The sequence below is a fragment of the Trachurus japonicus genome, chromosome 11 (assembly GCF_045865225.1).
Source record: "Trachurus japonicus isolate A0001 chromosome 11, Traja_1.0".
Lineage (NCBI taxonomy): Eukaryota > Metazoa > Chordata > Actinopteri > Carangiformes > Carangidae > Trachurus > Trachurus japonicus.
Genome location: NC_140917.1, coordinates 14,554,604 through 14,568,678, shown reverse-complemented (window position 1 = coordinate 14,568,678; position 14,075 = coordinate 14,554,604). Strand labels below are relative to the sequence as shown.

Sequence of the window (14,075 nt, the reverse complement as noted above, 5' to 3'; positions counted from 1 at the left end):
AAATGTTTACACTCAGTTACGAAAATATAAAAATCTTATCATGACAGTTTAATCTTTACATGTTTTGCCAAAATCTACAATATTATATGAACTTGTTCAAATTGCAAGGAATTGTGAAAAACTAAAAACATGAATTGAACAGTTCTTGCATAAGCAGCACATGAATGAGACCATGTGTAAAAGCTCAGATAGAGACACAGTTTGTGTTCTCATCATGCTGGAAATAATTCACATAGAACGGATCAAATTCACTGTGTCAAATCAGATAAACTGCCATTAAAAGAGGCTCTTTCAATTTATTACTTACGCAATCAAACAGGAGCTGGAGTGGTTCGGTCACAGGTTCGAAGCTGCTAACCATAATGGTTGTACAGCTGCCATATTGGTTTACATGAGACACTACAGATTAATGTTTTGTATTAATTTAGCTAGACCAACACAAATTGTCCCATAACTGGACTATGGTGAATAAGTGCATACTTGCTTTTTGTCCACACATACCTCACCTGAGATTGAGAATATCCAAATTTATTTCATTCTCTTAGTCTTCTTCAGACTATAATACTTTACTAAACTGAAATGTTATTTTTTGAAGTAGCCTGTAGTGATATTTGCACTGTGCAGTTTCCTCCAGTCGAAAAAGGACACCAAATAACGGTTATTTGACCACCTGTCTCGATACATGCAGTTAAAAGTCCCAGGACCGTTATAACTCTGGGATGTCTCTCGTCCAATCGCTTCACTTGGTCAGAACTGACTACTACTACATTTGCATACATTTAAATACATTTTGTAAAAGTGATAGGTCAACATTTTGGCAAATTCGCCTCTTGCCATAATCCCTATAGTCACAGCAGTAGGTTCATTACCTTTAATTATCGGTGCATGTTCTTTTGAGATCAGCGGGGCAGAGACGTGAGCTGCTCGGTGAACACAATGGAGGTGAATGGTACAGGTCCCCTGTCCCTCATCAAACTCATCAAATACACAATCCAACAACTCGATCCAAAACACTCTCACGAACAAGTTGTGACCTGCACATTCACCACACTATGAAATAATAATGTTAGATTATGAATAAATTTTGAAAAACATAAATGCAATAAATTAATTAGTTTCAAAACTGAATTTTATTGGTGGTAGCCTACTGTATATGAGGCTGACTTTTGTCCACATGACAGGATTATTGATGCCATTTGTAGGATTTAGTTTATTTCAATGGTAATTGGTTTTTTTTATTCTTTTGTGTATATGTTTATTACTTTAAGATGTAAAAATCCATTGAAACGTGATTAGGCCTACTTATGTTTCTTTGAATCTCATGCTTTGCTACTGTACAGCTCTTAGAAACAGTATAGTGTGTGTGTATTGTCAGGCTTCCTGAGGATAAGACTTGTTATGTATCATTCAACTCTTCTCTATAACGCTCAGCACAGACGTTGATAGAAACCAGAAATCAAGACAAGCTCAGATCTTTATACAAGTATACAATTAAGTTTTCACAGTTTCCTTTCCTGTGGTGTTGTGGAAAGAAAAAAATGGACTTAAACAAATATTTTAAACAACAAAATCCACTTGTCCTCATAGTGAATGTTCAGTTAAAGGCTCTGCTCCTCCACCGGTCCTCTTTGTGAAAATCTTCACTCTTCCTTTGACTTTATTTCACTTTTTTCTTCCAGGTTTGAAGTATAATTGCAGTTTAGAGACTAATGATTTGCTAAGTGGCTAATAATAGGCCAACATTAAAGGGAGGGTCTTCTAACGAGGCCTTTCATGTCTCTCCATCTCATTAGTAGCCACGGTGATTAGGAGGAGGTCCCGGGGTTAGGAACGGGCGCAGGAGGCCCCATTACACATCATTAGGGGCCAATGCCAGGAGGGTCTGGAGTGAACCCCATGGAGGGGCCCTGCTTACAGCGAGCTGTTGTACCTGCAGGCAGACCGGCTTAATCCCGGTGCCGGTGAAGCAGCGATTACATTTTCCACCTTTGCAAGAGCTTGTGGTTTGTTTGTTCGAGTGGAAAGTCCGGAGCTCGTGGCCGGATTTCCGAAAAGATCTCCGAGGGGCCGAGAGGCTTCACACAGAGGAGCAATTTGATAAATTTGTTGCAGAGCTGCATCTATCATTACTTTTGAGCCATTACGATGCAATTAATCGAGATAAAGACTTTGGCTTCAAATCCCAAGGCGGTGTTTGCAGGGTCAAGAGATCATTTCTAATTAGAATTTAATAGGAATTATTATGTCTTTGCAAGTTGGGGAGTTAATTTACCTTCTTCCGTTTGTCTGCGTCGAACACACCCACTTCTCCAAAGTGAATATTTCACAACTTTGTTCAACCTCCAAGAGGGAATTACAAGGTCAACACAATAAAGCAACCCTCTCCCCTCTCTCCCCCTCCCCCCTTCCCTCCATCTGGAGGAAGGTTACATGTTTTGGCATTGAAGCCCGGCTTCTAAATATCTAGAGGACACGGATCTGGGTTTATTCAGATTATGAGGAGGAGAGAGGGCAGAGGGTGGAATAATTGAAGAGCAACATGAGCTGTAGCACCCAAGGGTGTGTGTGTGTGTGTGTACGCTTGCTTGTGTCATGACGTAGCCTATGCACTGTACGTGTGTGTGTCTGCTCGCATCTCTATGCCTTAAAATAAAACGTGTATAATTAGTGTGCAAAGCGAGCCCCTCGTGCTGGATTAGCGGTTCAGTTTAGCACGTCTTGGCCGATTTGGCTGATTTTGTGAGAGCGCCTGGCTGTGAGCTGGAGGTCCGGCAGGCCTCTCTCTCCCTCTCTGCCTCTCTCTCTTTCTCTACGGTGTTCATCTCGGCACCAAGGATCTGACAGGAGGGGCCCACGGGTGCTGCCGGCCGCCCTCGGCCGCTGTCACAGCCCAGACTGGTGCTGCAGCAGATGTGGAGCTGAACTGAGGGAAGTGGGTCACGGTGCTGGAGGCTGTGTACAATTCAAACAAGGTCTTATTATGCACAAGGTAAGTCATGCTCCTTTTTTTATACTCTTTTCATGTGTGTGTGTGTGTGTGTGTGTCAACGGCAAGGGGGGGGCGGCTGGTGTTAACATTACAATAATCTTTGTTCCCCCAGGAGGCCTCGCTGATGACCCTCAGTCCTCCGAGTTCATCCTCTCCCTCCTTCTATCAGCGTCCTCTGTACTCGTCTTTTGTAACTTGTGTTTTTCATTTTTTTCATTTTTTTTTTTCAGAGAGAGAGAGATGGAGGGAGAGATGATTTTGCGTGTGACGAGGCCTTGGGCGGACGGCTGTGTTTGATGTATTTTTTATGTGCTTAGGCTACTAGTGAACGGTGGGGAAGGAGGGAGGGAGAGAGGGAGGGAGGGAGGGAGGGAAGGAGGGAGGATGCCTGGAGCTGATGCACTTGAATGGGGATGTTGTTGAAGGAGAGAAGGAGGGGACGATGGAGAGAATGTGTGTGTGTGTGTGTGTGTGTGTGTGGGGAGGAAGGGGGGAGGAAGAGGGGGGGCATGAGGTTTTCTTTCTGCCGCCAGCAACGACATGTCAGGGGGATGAGAGCAGGGAAGAGAGAGACAGTGAACACTTGTTAAGTCTGTCTGATGTAGCCTCTCTATACTACACACACACACACACACACACACACCTCAAGAAAACACATTTGCATGCACACACACACACACACACACACAACTGCCATGCCCTTAGATCTGAAACTGACAGTCATGAGAACAGTCAGTCACCAGTTTGAAGACGTATCACACTGCAACAAATCCTGCAGTCCTCCCTTTGTAAAGACATGAAGTTGCCTGTCACTATAATACAGTAGGCAATGCATTCTGGGTAACATTTTCAACGTCTTACCTGTAACCTGTTGTTGAAACCTCTTGTTTTGGTTTCTGTGACTGTGAGATTTTAAAAAGCATTAATCTCCTCTCAGACAGTGATGTATGATGATGACGATGTGTTCAATGTCTCACCGGAAGCGTTGGAATTCGCTCTTCTACTTCAGACCCGCGTAAGTGTTTTCCATCATTTCCCAGCATGCCTTTTGACAACCACTCCAGGATGGGCATGGACTTGCTTATTATATCCAATAAGACGAATGTAGGGAGAGAAAAATGAACTGCAGTATAACACGGTAAAAGCAACAGATGATTTCTTTTTCCACACTCATAGTGGATCTCTTCATTCACATCACAGCTGGAGGGAAACGCTCCGGCCTTTAACTGTCTCTCCTGTGATGGAATTTCCCCTCGTTTGCTTGTTTAAAAAAAAAAAGAAGTCAGACAGATTATCAATATTCAGTTTTTGCGACTAAAGCAAAAGAAATCAGAGCTTTATATCACTTTATATGAAATGTTAAACAACAAGAAAGAAGCTGTTATTGCTAACCACACTGTGAAAATGTGTTTGACTTGATGTTGATATATTTTGGCGTTTGGGCTTCACTGTAATGAGGTTGTTTTCACTTCAAGTCGACTTTATTTTGTGTAGCACCAAATCTCGATATGCATTATCTGATGGCACTTTATTAAGGATATAGCCAATTTAGAGAGGAATTCAACAGTTCTCTCAGAGCGCAGCACTCTGCCCAACAGGAAGAGCCCTCAAACAAAACATAATTATATGATATAAATAGAGAGAGAGAGAAAGCACTCAGTTTTTCTATCCTCACCCCTCACATGATCACACTGAACCATGGATTCCCAGACTCTGACTCTATATCGTCTGCTGCCTCAGCACAAAGCCACATCCATCACACAGGGCAGGTGTTTGTCCAGGTTTAGTGAACCCGCCGTGGCCTCAGACCTCTGACCTCTCAGCTCATTGGATGTTTTATTTTATTTTTCAAACCATAAAGAGTGAAAACTTGACTCGGATAAACAGTTTACTACCAGTAGGTTTGTTTCTTTGTTTAAGGGGGGACACTAAAGGTGAAGGGTACAAATTTTAACTAACAGATATCACCATGAAACTTCCCAAGTTTATCACTTACATTAAGACAAATGTTTTTTGTATTACAAGTTTTGTCAAATTTTATGTTTAGATATGTAAATGCGGTCATTTCTAATGAAATATGCGCTAATTTGCATACATTTCCAGAACCGAAATCTGAACAATGGATAAAGCCCCTTTCAAAATTCTTGTTTTATTTTGTTGACATATTAGAACCAGAAGTTTTTACTGAGGGGATTTTGGATATCTCTTTTGTTTTTATGAAATAAAATGTTGTATAAATCAGGCTTTGAATGATATATCAACAATCTCCTCTGTAAAAATCTTCAGAATATCGACAGGAATACAACTGGAAGGTTTGGTGTCTGTAAGTGCTGCTGAAGTGGAGATTTTTGTGGATACGGAAGAAATTACCATTTTGGAGCCTACATAATTGTTCAGGAGAGACAGGGCTTTACAATGATACGTGACATGACATGGGTCAGACAACAGGCACAGCACAGTTTGTCACAGTAGCATGTTAACTTTTGGTGAATTTAGGAGAAATCTACTTATGAAAGAAAACAAAACGAAGTGAAACAACCAGCTTAATGTGGATTTTCTACCATTTCTTTTGACTTTTCTGAAAAAATACATGTTAGGGAAGACAAATAGTCCAAAATCTCAAAATTGATCAGTGCATGAAAAAACTGTGTTCTTGCCTGTAGCCTATAGTGTCTCTTTCTCGGAAAGAAAGAAAAAGCATGAATCATTGAACAAAAACTTGTTGCTACACAACCCCACCACATAACCTCACATGACAATCAGCAATGAATGAAACTGATCTAAATTTAGAACAAAGTTACCCTGATCATCCATAACTTTAAAACACATGTGAGCTTTATGGGCATATTATAACCATGTCGTCATGTGGCTATTATTGAGGTCATGACATATAGGAGTGTACTGTCCAGAAGATAATATATCCCCAGGTTGTTGCTGCTCATTGTAAAATCACAGCAACATGACTGTCATCTATTGTTTCTATTCATTCTCCTCGGTTTCCGTCTTCCTAGAGTCCCAGCCCAGTTTAGGAAGTGTTGTTAGTCAGCCAGCCAGTCCTCCTTTCCCAGCACCAGAGAGGACGGGAGGAGGAGGAGAGAGGAAGAGGAAGATAAACATCACATAGGAGGGTCAGAGGAGGAGGAGGAGGAGGAGGAGGGGGAAAAAAATTGGGAGGGCGCATCGTCCAGCTTCTCCAGCGACCAGCAAACCGGCGATAAATAGAGGTAAGAACAAACGTATCCTCATGCAAATAGATTCACACGGGTCCTTGTCAGTCATTTGACTTATGCAATCGGCAAATAGGAGATGAAAGGCCGGCTCTGAGGCTGTTTTTTACTGAGGAGGGATAGAGAGGAGAGACGGCACAGATATGGGGTGAGCGTTACATAACGCAGCGCAGATGAAATATTCCTGCTTTGCTCCGTATTTGTCTGATTTGATCATGTGTAGAGCGGATACTGGGTTTGCTTTTTAAAGAAATCAGGATGTGAAGGAGTCGTGTTTTGATTTATTTTATTTTTTAATTATTATTATTATTATTATTATTATTCATATTCCTATTGCTACTGCGTCGTAAACATGCAGCAGCCGCTGAGCGCCATTGGTCGCGCGTTTTACGCTCTGTGGCGTCGTCCGTGTAAAAACGGGCATCTCTTGGTACAGATAAGAAACATCCACCCAGCAGCAGCAGCAGCGGCGCCAGCAGCAGCAGCAGCAGCAGCGGGACTATTTTGGTATTAATTTCTCCTTTTTTATCGCGTGAATTGCATTGTGTTGTTATTTTTTTTGTATGGATAAATGGATAGACACAATCTTGATTATAATAGGCGACATTCAAAAATGGAGTGGAGCAGCGACATGGATGATGCCTGTGTTTTTTTTCCCCCCTCTCTCTCCTCGTGACCGTTAAGCATCAGTCTGTGGCTGCTGCTGCATGCGCGCTCCCGTCATGAGCCACAGTCGCTGTCCTTCAGCACCACGTGAACGCGCGTGCACAGGGACTGAGAGGAGGAGGAGGAGGAGGATGAGGAGGATGAGGAGGAGGAAGGGGGGAGAGGGGGTGATTGACAGCAGCCTGAAGTCAGGATTAGAGAAATTTCCATTCTGAGGAGACATGTAAATATTTGATGCTAATAGAAGTGGAGTGCGCAGACCAGCCTGTAGTTATAGACATAAACAAGGAGTTGGGTTCGACCCAGGAGTGTGAGTGTGTTTGTGTGTCTGTGTGTGTTTGTGTGTGTGTGTGGGGTAGGGGTGGGCTGCCGATCTGGATTTCATTTTCCTCTTTTCTTCTCGTGTATTGTTGCTGCGGCTCATCCATTTACGCCCAATTGTTCTTGTTAATCCTGCTCTTTTCCTCCACAAATCTGCATCTTCTTTACAATTTCTGCTGCAAAGTATCTGCCTGTCAAACTGCTGGTGACTGGTTTTTACCTATACCTTATATATATTTATATATATATATTGAACCGCTGGGTTTAGACGCCTGTTTATATTATAACACAGACTCAGCTTTGCAGAGACGGGGGGAAATAGCTGGAGAAGTCTGTCACGGTGAACATTCAGTCAATTCATCACGTCTCGCTTGTGCAGCCGAAAGCTCGATTTGTTTTGAGTTTCTGGGAAGTGTCGTTATCTAAGACTGTGGAATAACAGGAAACACATTTTGTGAGAAGGACAGCGTTAATGTGGTAGGTTTGGGCGTTAAAAGGGTTTGTGTTATGTCTTGGATACCCGAGTTTCCCACGCTAAGTTTCATGTTTGAGGAAAAATTCCTGTCGACTCTTTTGTTGGAGTTTCTCTGTTTTTTCCCCTCTTAATTGCTTTTGATTTTAGTGACTTGTTTTAGAGTTTGAGTCCAAGTTGGTACAATAACGTGTGTTGATTTCTGTGGGTACCCAAAAGTTTCAAGTCTTTGCAAGTTGATTTGAACTGAAGCTTTCGACTCTCTGAAAAAATAAATTATAAAATAAAACACAATAATTCAAAAACAAATGCACAAATCCAAAGATCCCATGTTTGACTAACTTGTATCGAAGGTCCTTTCACGCTGTAACTTTGTTCCTTGTCGTTTCAGTGAAGCTCAGTCGAGGTCAATGATGCTTCAACATCAGGACCAACATCAGAACTCGGCCTACGGAGGCCAGGGAGGCGCAAACTACGGCTCCTCCTCTTCGCTTCGGAACAGGAAGTGCGACAAGGATGGAAACTTCAACTTCCTGCCGGGAAAGGACGAGCAGGGATCGGCGGGAGGAGACGAGAACCGAAACCAGGTGCGTCCCCGAAACTTGGGCCCGTTGGGTCGCGACCCGCCCAACTCCTCGCCGTCCTCCGGCGGGTATCACCACAACTCGGGGGTCCTGTCCCCGCGGTCCCGCCTGCCCTGCTGGAGCCCCCTGGAGCCCCTGCCCGAAATCGAGAACACGGACGACGGGTACGGTCGAGTCCCGCCCGACGGAGCGGAGGAGCGGAGGATGGAGGAGGAGGTGGGGAGGATGATGATCAGCCAGAACGACGAGAAGCAGAGAGAACAGGAGAAGCTGCAGCGGAGGAAAGGCAGCTCGGGTTTCAGAGGAAGGGAGTCGGCGGAGGAAGAGGAGGGGCTGGAGGACGACGACGAATGGGGAGACAGCGACTCCGAGTCCGACTTCAGCTACCGGTCCGGCAGCAGCAGGTCCTCCCTCAACCTGGAGAGCGGCGGCGAAGGGACGCTGATGGGCGGCTGGGACCGCATCGGAGTCGGAGAGCCAAAGTCCAACTACCAGGAGCAAGGCAACCAGAACAGAACCGGCAGCAGGGACCGAGACCAGCCGGCCCGACACCGCAGCTTCAGCCGCAAGTCGCTGACGGCCAGCAACCTGGCGGACCTGCAGGAGGAGGGAGGCGAGGAGCACGACCAGTCTTCGGACTCGGACGCCGAGCTGCCGGAGCTGATGGACGCCGTGTGGACGCTGCGGGACCGCGAGCGCTTCAAGGCCCAGGAGATGGAGAAGCACCAGGTGCAGCTGACCATGTACCGCCGCCTGGCGCTGATCCGCTGGGTCCGGACGCTGCAGGGCCGCATCCAGGAGCAGCAGAACCGCCTGCAGTCCAGCTTCGACGTCATCCTCACGCACAGGAAGGAGCTGCTGCGCATGGGCGCCGCCGCTGCCGTCGCCAACTCCGCCCCCGCCGCCGCCGTCGTCCAGTCATAAACGGAGAGAGAGAGAGAGAGAGAGGGGTGGGAGGAGCTGACAGGAAGTGGTTCAAAACAGCACTTTTTTTTTTTTTTTTTTTTACTGTTTGCCATTTCCCCTTTAAAAAAGACAATCTCCCATCATCCTATTTGACATTTTTATTGCTTCACGCTCATTTTCTGCTGATTGTAATGACACAAAAACATCGTGTTTGTGTTTTTGTCGATTTGCATTTCTGGTTTTCCCACCCAGAGCATCAATTAATGTATTCAACTTGTTTTTATTCAGGTGGAACCCCCCCCCCAATCCCTGTCCCTTCTCCAAACCCAAATGTCTGAGAATATACTGTATTCTCAATAAAGCAATGGAAAAAATAAATAGATAAATAAACATTTTATTGTAAAATGAATAAGATATTTATATCAAAAATGTTCTATGTGTGTTTGCTGTTATGGTATGTCTTGACTTGTGAGTGTATAGAAAACATCTGCTGTACCAAAAAAAATATCAGAGTATATCACAGTGAGTTTAATTAATGATGATGTTTTGATTTCTACCCTGAGATGCTGTATAGAAAATAATTTAAGAAATAAGAAATAAAACGACCTTATACCTCAACATGACGTGTTCTGTTGTTCTTCCTACACATGAATAGCACCCAGTCTAATGGTTTTATACTAACCCGCAGGGAGTTATAGTGTGTTAATTCCACTTTAAGAGCCACTACAGCCTTCATTTCATTTCAGATCAGATCAGTTTGATGATTTCAAGGAGCAGGTTTTCTTTCTTTCTTTTTCCTCGGTGCAGATCTGACTTAAAGAAGAGGGGAGGGAGGGGGCAAGTTGTTATCTTCTTAGTTGAAGAGAGAGCTGCTGCACTTTCTGTACTAGCCATTTGGCGCCCGCGGGCCAATGACCTTCAGCTCCACAACTGCGTCTTTGTCAGTTCGAACAAAGTTGGTTTTGTATCGGCTCATCATCACAAGGGGGGCCGAGGGAGTGTGTGTTCTGTTCTGCAGGGAGTGTGATATCCGTATGAAGAGGAGGCTCAGTCAGTAGCGAGTCAGCGTCAATCTTCATGGCTGGGCCTGGCTGGGCCTGGCTGGCTGCATGCATGATGATGGTCGCCGCCGCGGGCACTGCGACATCATCTCACCTCTTTTCCATGAGCATGTGTGTGTGTGTGTATGTGTATGTGTGTGTTGAGAGAGATACCAGCCGCACCGCCACCCTATAATCTCCAATCCTGAGCTGAGTGGTTGGTTGGTTGGTTGGTTGGTTGGTTGGGGCCCTCTGCGCCCCGGGGGAGCCTGGCAGTCTGCGCCCCGGGGCCCTGCAGCTCCTATCCGGCCGCTGCTGCTCAACAGACGCGGGTCCGGTTGGTTGCAGCAGCGCAGGACGGGGAGAGCCAAACCCCGGGGCAAGTGTGTGCAGGGATAATCCCCGGCTCTGTAGCTCTAACTCCCGTTTATTTTAGCCTATTTTATTTTTTTTTCAAAGCTTATCACCTCTTGGACGCAGCATCGCACAGCCACTATAGTAGCTATAGGTCCATTTACATATCGATCCCTTGTTCGCTGGCTGAAGGTGGATGTTCACGAGGCTTCAAAGCCGCGCGGATAACACGGTTACAAGCGGGACAACGCGCCGAGCAACAACCTCTGAGAAGAAAGGGAGACACACACAGACACACTCACACAAGAAAAAAAAAGAAACATGCCTTTGACTGTGATTTAGTAAAACACCGAGACGATGTCAGGGTGTCGTGATGAACGCATCCAAAATAAAGCTATGGTGGTGAAAGCATAAGGAGATAAATGAATGAGCCCCCACACACAAGCGGCACCTGATCAACTTCGCCCCGGGAGGAAAAAGTGTCAGTGATGTCAAATGTGTCAGTGTTAAAACATCCCCTGATGGTGCTACACACACACACACACACACACACACACACACACATGAACCACCACCTCCTCCTCCTCCTGCAGGTGCTGGGAATAAAACAATAAATAAACATATTGGTGCCACTCTGTATTAATATAACAGTTTCATCACTGGTTAATAGACCATTTGAGAATTAAGACATTAATTTGACTTTCAAGTTGCTGCAGGTTCTCTGAGAAATTATTATATAAACTGTTTAATAACACCTGCAGCCATAAATATGAATAATAATTATTATTATTCACATTCAAAAATAATTAAATGTCACATGTTTATCACTTCAGAATAAGCAAACAGCAAAAGTTATTTGGCTTCTGTAATTATAAATGTTAATAACTTATTTCTTTTTTTACTACACATTTTCAGTGTTTAACAGGTGAATGGGTTTTTGATGCAGAAGGTCAGAGGTCAAGCGCTCTCTTGAGGTGGTCTCCCTCATCAATTTAAGAGCCACGAGGTCAAAGAGTGAACCATTTTTTTTCATTTATCAACAGTGGAACCATTATTTAGCACTTTTTTTATATATAAATAGTGTCTTCAAGTGTCGATTATGATGTTTCATAACCGTGTCACATTAAACAGTGTGGTGATCCTCACACACTGCGGCCATTGGTGCTTCTTCCTCTGCATGTGAACCTCCTGATTCAGTGAGTAGGCTATATAATCTAAATCCAGACATGGAAATCAGGTATATATGGTGTTAAATGTGTGTGTGCAGAACTTCCTGGGGGGTGCACAGCTGGGCCTGGTGGTGGCGGCACCCCCACCCCCCACGGTGCAGCAGCAGCAGCAGCAGCAGCAGCAGGAGGAGGAGGATCTGCATGTTTCTGTTGTGCTGCTCCCTCTTCACCTCCAAACAGTGAGAGCTCACATTTCCTGCCTTTCATTGTCTGACAAAGGGATTTCAGTACCCCCCCCCCTGTCATTGTACTCTGTTGAAAAAATGACTGTAATACTTCTACTTATAGCCAGACTAGACATGAGTTCAGGGGTTGTAACAAAGAACTCATATGACACGCTTGATTTTTGAGCTTTTTATTATTTTCAGTCCCAAGACAGATTTGACATTTCTTTTACAGAAACACTGAGGCCTAATAGCTAACCACAAATACACACCGCCATGTTTGAATAATTTAATACTGAATTAAATCAAGATTTAATTAAAGGTATAATGGTTAGTAACTTTACTGTATGACACATTTATTGTATTTTGTTTGGCTAATGCACAAATGATTGATTCTATTCTAAAGGGGGAAAAAGTGATTCTTTTATACTTAGTTTTTCATGTAATTACTAATCGTTTTTCAAATTTTTCCCTGTTAAAAGGGTTTTCTTTTTCCTCAGTCGATGTGAGGGTCTAAAGGGCAGAGGATGTTGTTATGATGCCGTGTAAAGCCCTTTGAGACAAACTGTTTGTAAAAACGGGCTATACAAATAAAATTGCCTTGCCACTATAAGTGCCAAATCATAATAGACATTATCTCAGTGTGTACTTTACAGGATGAGGTCAAGACCTGACAGATCCCAAACAAACAGAGCAAACACTTTCCATCATAAAAGTACACAAATAAAAACGTACACCTCACACGTAATACAAAGGTTTTGCTCCTCGGTGCAAGAGAGAGTAATGCAGTTTTTCTCACACTTCATTGACAAACACAGACACACACACACACTCACACACACACACCTCTGACCTCGAGGACACGTCGGTGTAACACCTCTGTCCACCAGGGGGAGACACTCCATCACAGACCCGGCTCACCGTCAGACCGTCGCCCGCTGCTGGTTCCCGGCCGTGGCGCCAGGGGGCAGCACCGAGCAGTGTGTGTGTGTGTGTGTGTGTGTGTGTGTGTGTGTGTGTGTGTGCAGCAGTGGTGCACTAAACGGAGGAGGGACCACCTGGGATCAATGAAAGGGTTCCCACCGGGAGGAGAGGAGTGTTTTTCACTACATGTTGAATAATGAAATGCAGTGCGACACGGGGGTCAGGACCAAGACTAACAGGAAAACAAATAAACAAAAAACAACATTTGTCTTCTGCACAAAACTAAGTTTGTCTTTTGATTTTTTTTTTCTTTTCTTCCAATCTTTGTTTTTAATTTCCTGTAAAGCAATTTTGCCTTCAGAAATTACGCAAATAAACAAAGACACAAGTAACTGTGTATGATGGTGCTGTCACCTGAGGTCAAACAGATTGGGAACCACTGACATAATGTAGCAGGACGACTGTTTGATGATTATTGATGATTATTGGAAATTTTATGGTTTTATTGTTTTAGCTAGCCAATGTTTTTTTTTTTTGTTTTTGTTAGTTTTTTTTTTTACTGTGTCTGGGGATTGTACAGAAATTGTCAACTTGCTAAAAGAAGAAAGTAAAGAAATTGACTTTGACTTATACGGCTATATTTAACTTTAAAGAAAGAAAGAAAGAAAGAAAGAAAGAAGGCAGTGATTGTTCTGCTTTCAGATGCAGATCTATATAGAAAAGTGACCAAAATATCTGACAAACTGGGGCTCAGGGCCTCTATTTAAACACCTCAACATGGTGTTTTCATGTTTTAATTTATCCTAAAGGATCTTAAAAGGTGCAAAAATCATCATGTCCCTCTCTGACTGTTTCATATATAGTCATTGTTAATTTGCACAAAGGGAACTAGGCTACTCAAAATCTTATTCACATGTCCCTAACATTCATCTGTGTGTTTTTAAAGTTTGGGACTTAGAAATACATTTTTTATTGTTTTCTTATAGTGAAGTGTGAGGTTATCAACCAATGAGATTAAAAGCATAGAAATGTAAACAGTTTTATTTGCTCATATTTATTTAACTTTACTTGTCCTTATTATAGTAAATAATATTTGGGTCCTCATTTACACATTATTGTGTTGGACTGACAATACTTTTGTCACAGTTTCATGGTAAATTTGGAGATTGCTGTGCCTTAAAGTGATTGAAATAACCATG

At 43.6% G+C, this 14,075-nt stretch overlaps 1 protein-coding gene across 3 annotated transcripts; it reads left to right on the top strand.

The window, feature by feature from the left end:
* The first annotated feature begins 5,998 nt into the window (after positions 1–5,998).
* Positions 5,999–9,781, top strand: c19h1orf216 (chromosome 19 C1orf216 homolog). 3 transcript variants are annotated; one of them, XM_085791193.1, is made up of 2 exons: positions 5,999–6,213; positions 8,067–9,766. In XM_085791193.1, the coding sequence occupies exon 2, from the start codon at positions 8,086–8,088 to the stop codon at positions 9,181–9,183; it is 1,098 nt and encodes a 365-aa protein (XP_085647319.1). In that variant the 5' UTR covers positions 5,999–6,213; positions 8,067–8,085; the 3' UTR covers positions 9,184–9,766. The 3 variants fall into 3 exon arrangements, with proteins under 3 accessions (XP_085647319.1, XP_085647318.1, XP_085647317.1); XM_085791192.1 differs by having other exon boundaries at positions 6,174–6,364; positions 8,067–9,781; XM_085791191.1 differs by lacking the exon at positions 5,999–6,213 and adding an exon at positions 6,239–6,723 and having other exon boundaries at positions 8,067–9,781.
* Positions 9,782–14,075: the final 4,294 nt, after the last annotated feature.

Excerpts from the sequence above, each read along its gene's own strand:
- c19h1orf216 (XM_085791191.1), top strand. The coding sequence starts at position 6,569 with ATGCAGCAGCCGCTGAGCGCCATTGGTCGCGCGTTTTACGCTCTGTGG. Across the intron at positions 6,724-8,066 it reads GCAGCAGCGGGACTATTTTG|TGAAGCTCAGTCGAGGTCAA; the intron begins GTATTAATTTCT and ends TTGTCGTTTCAG.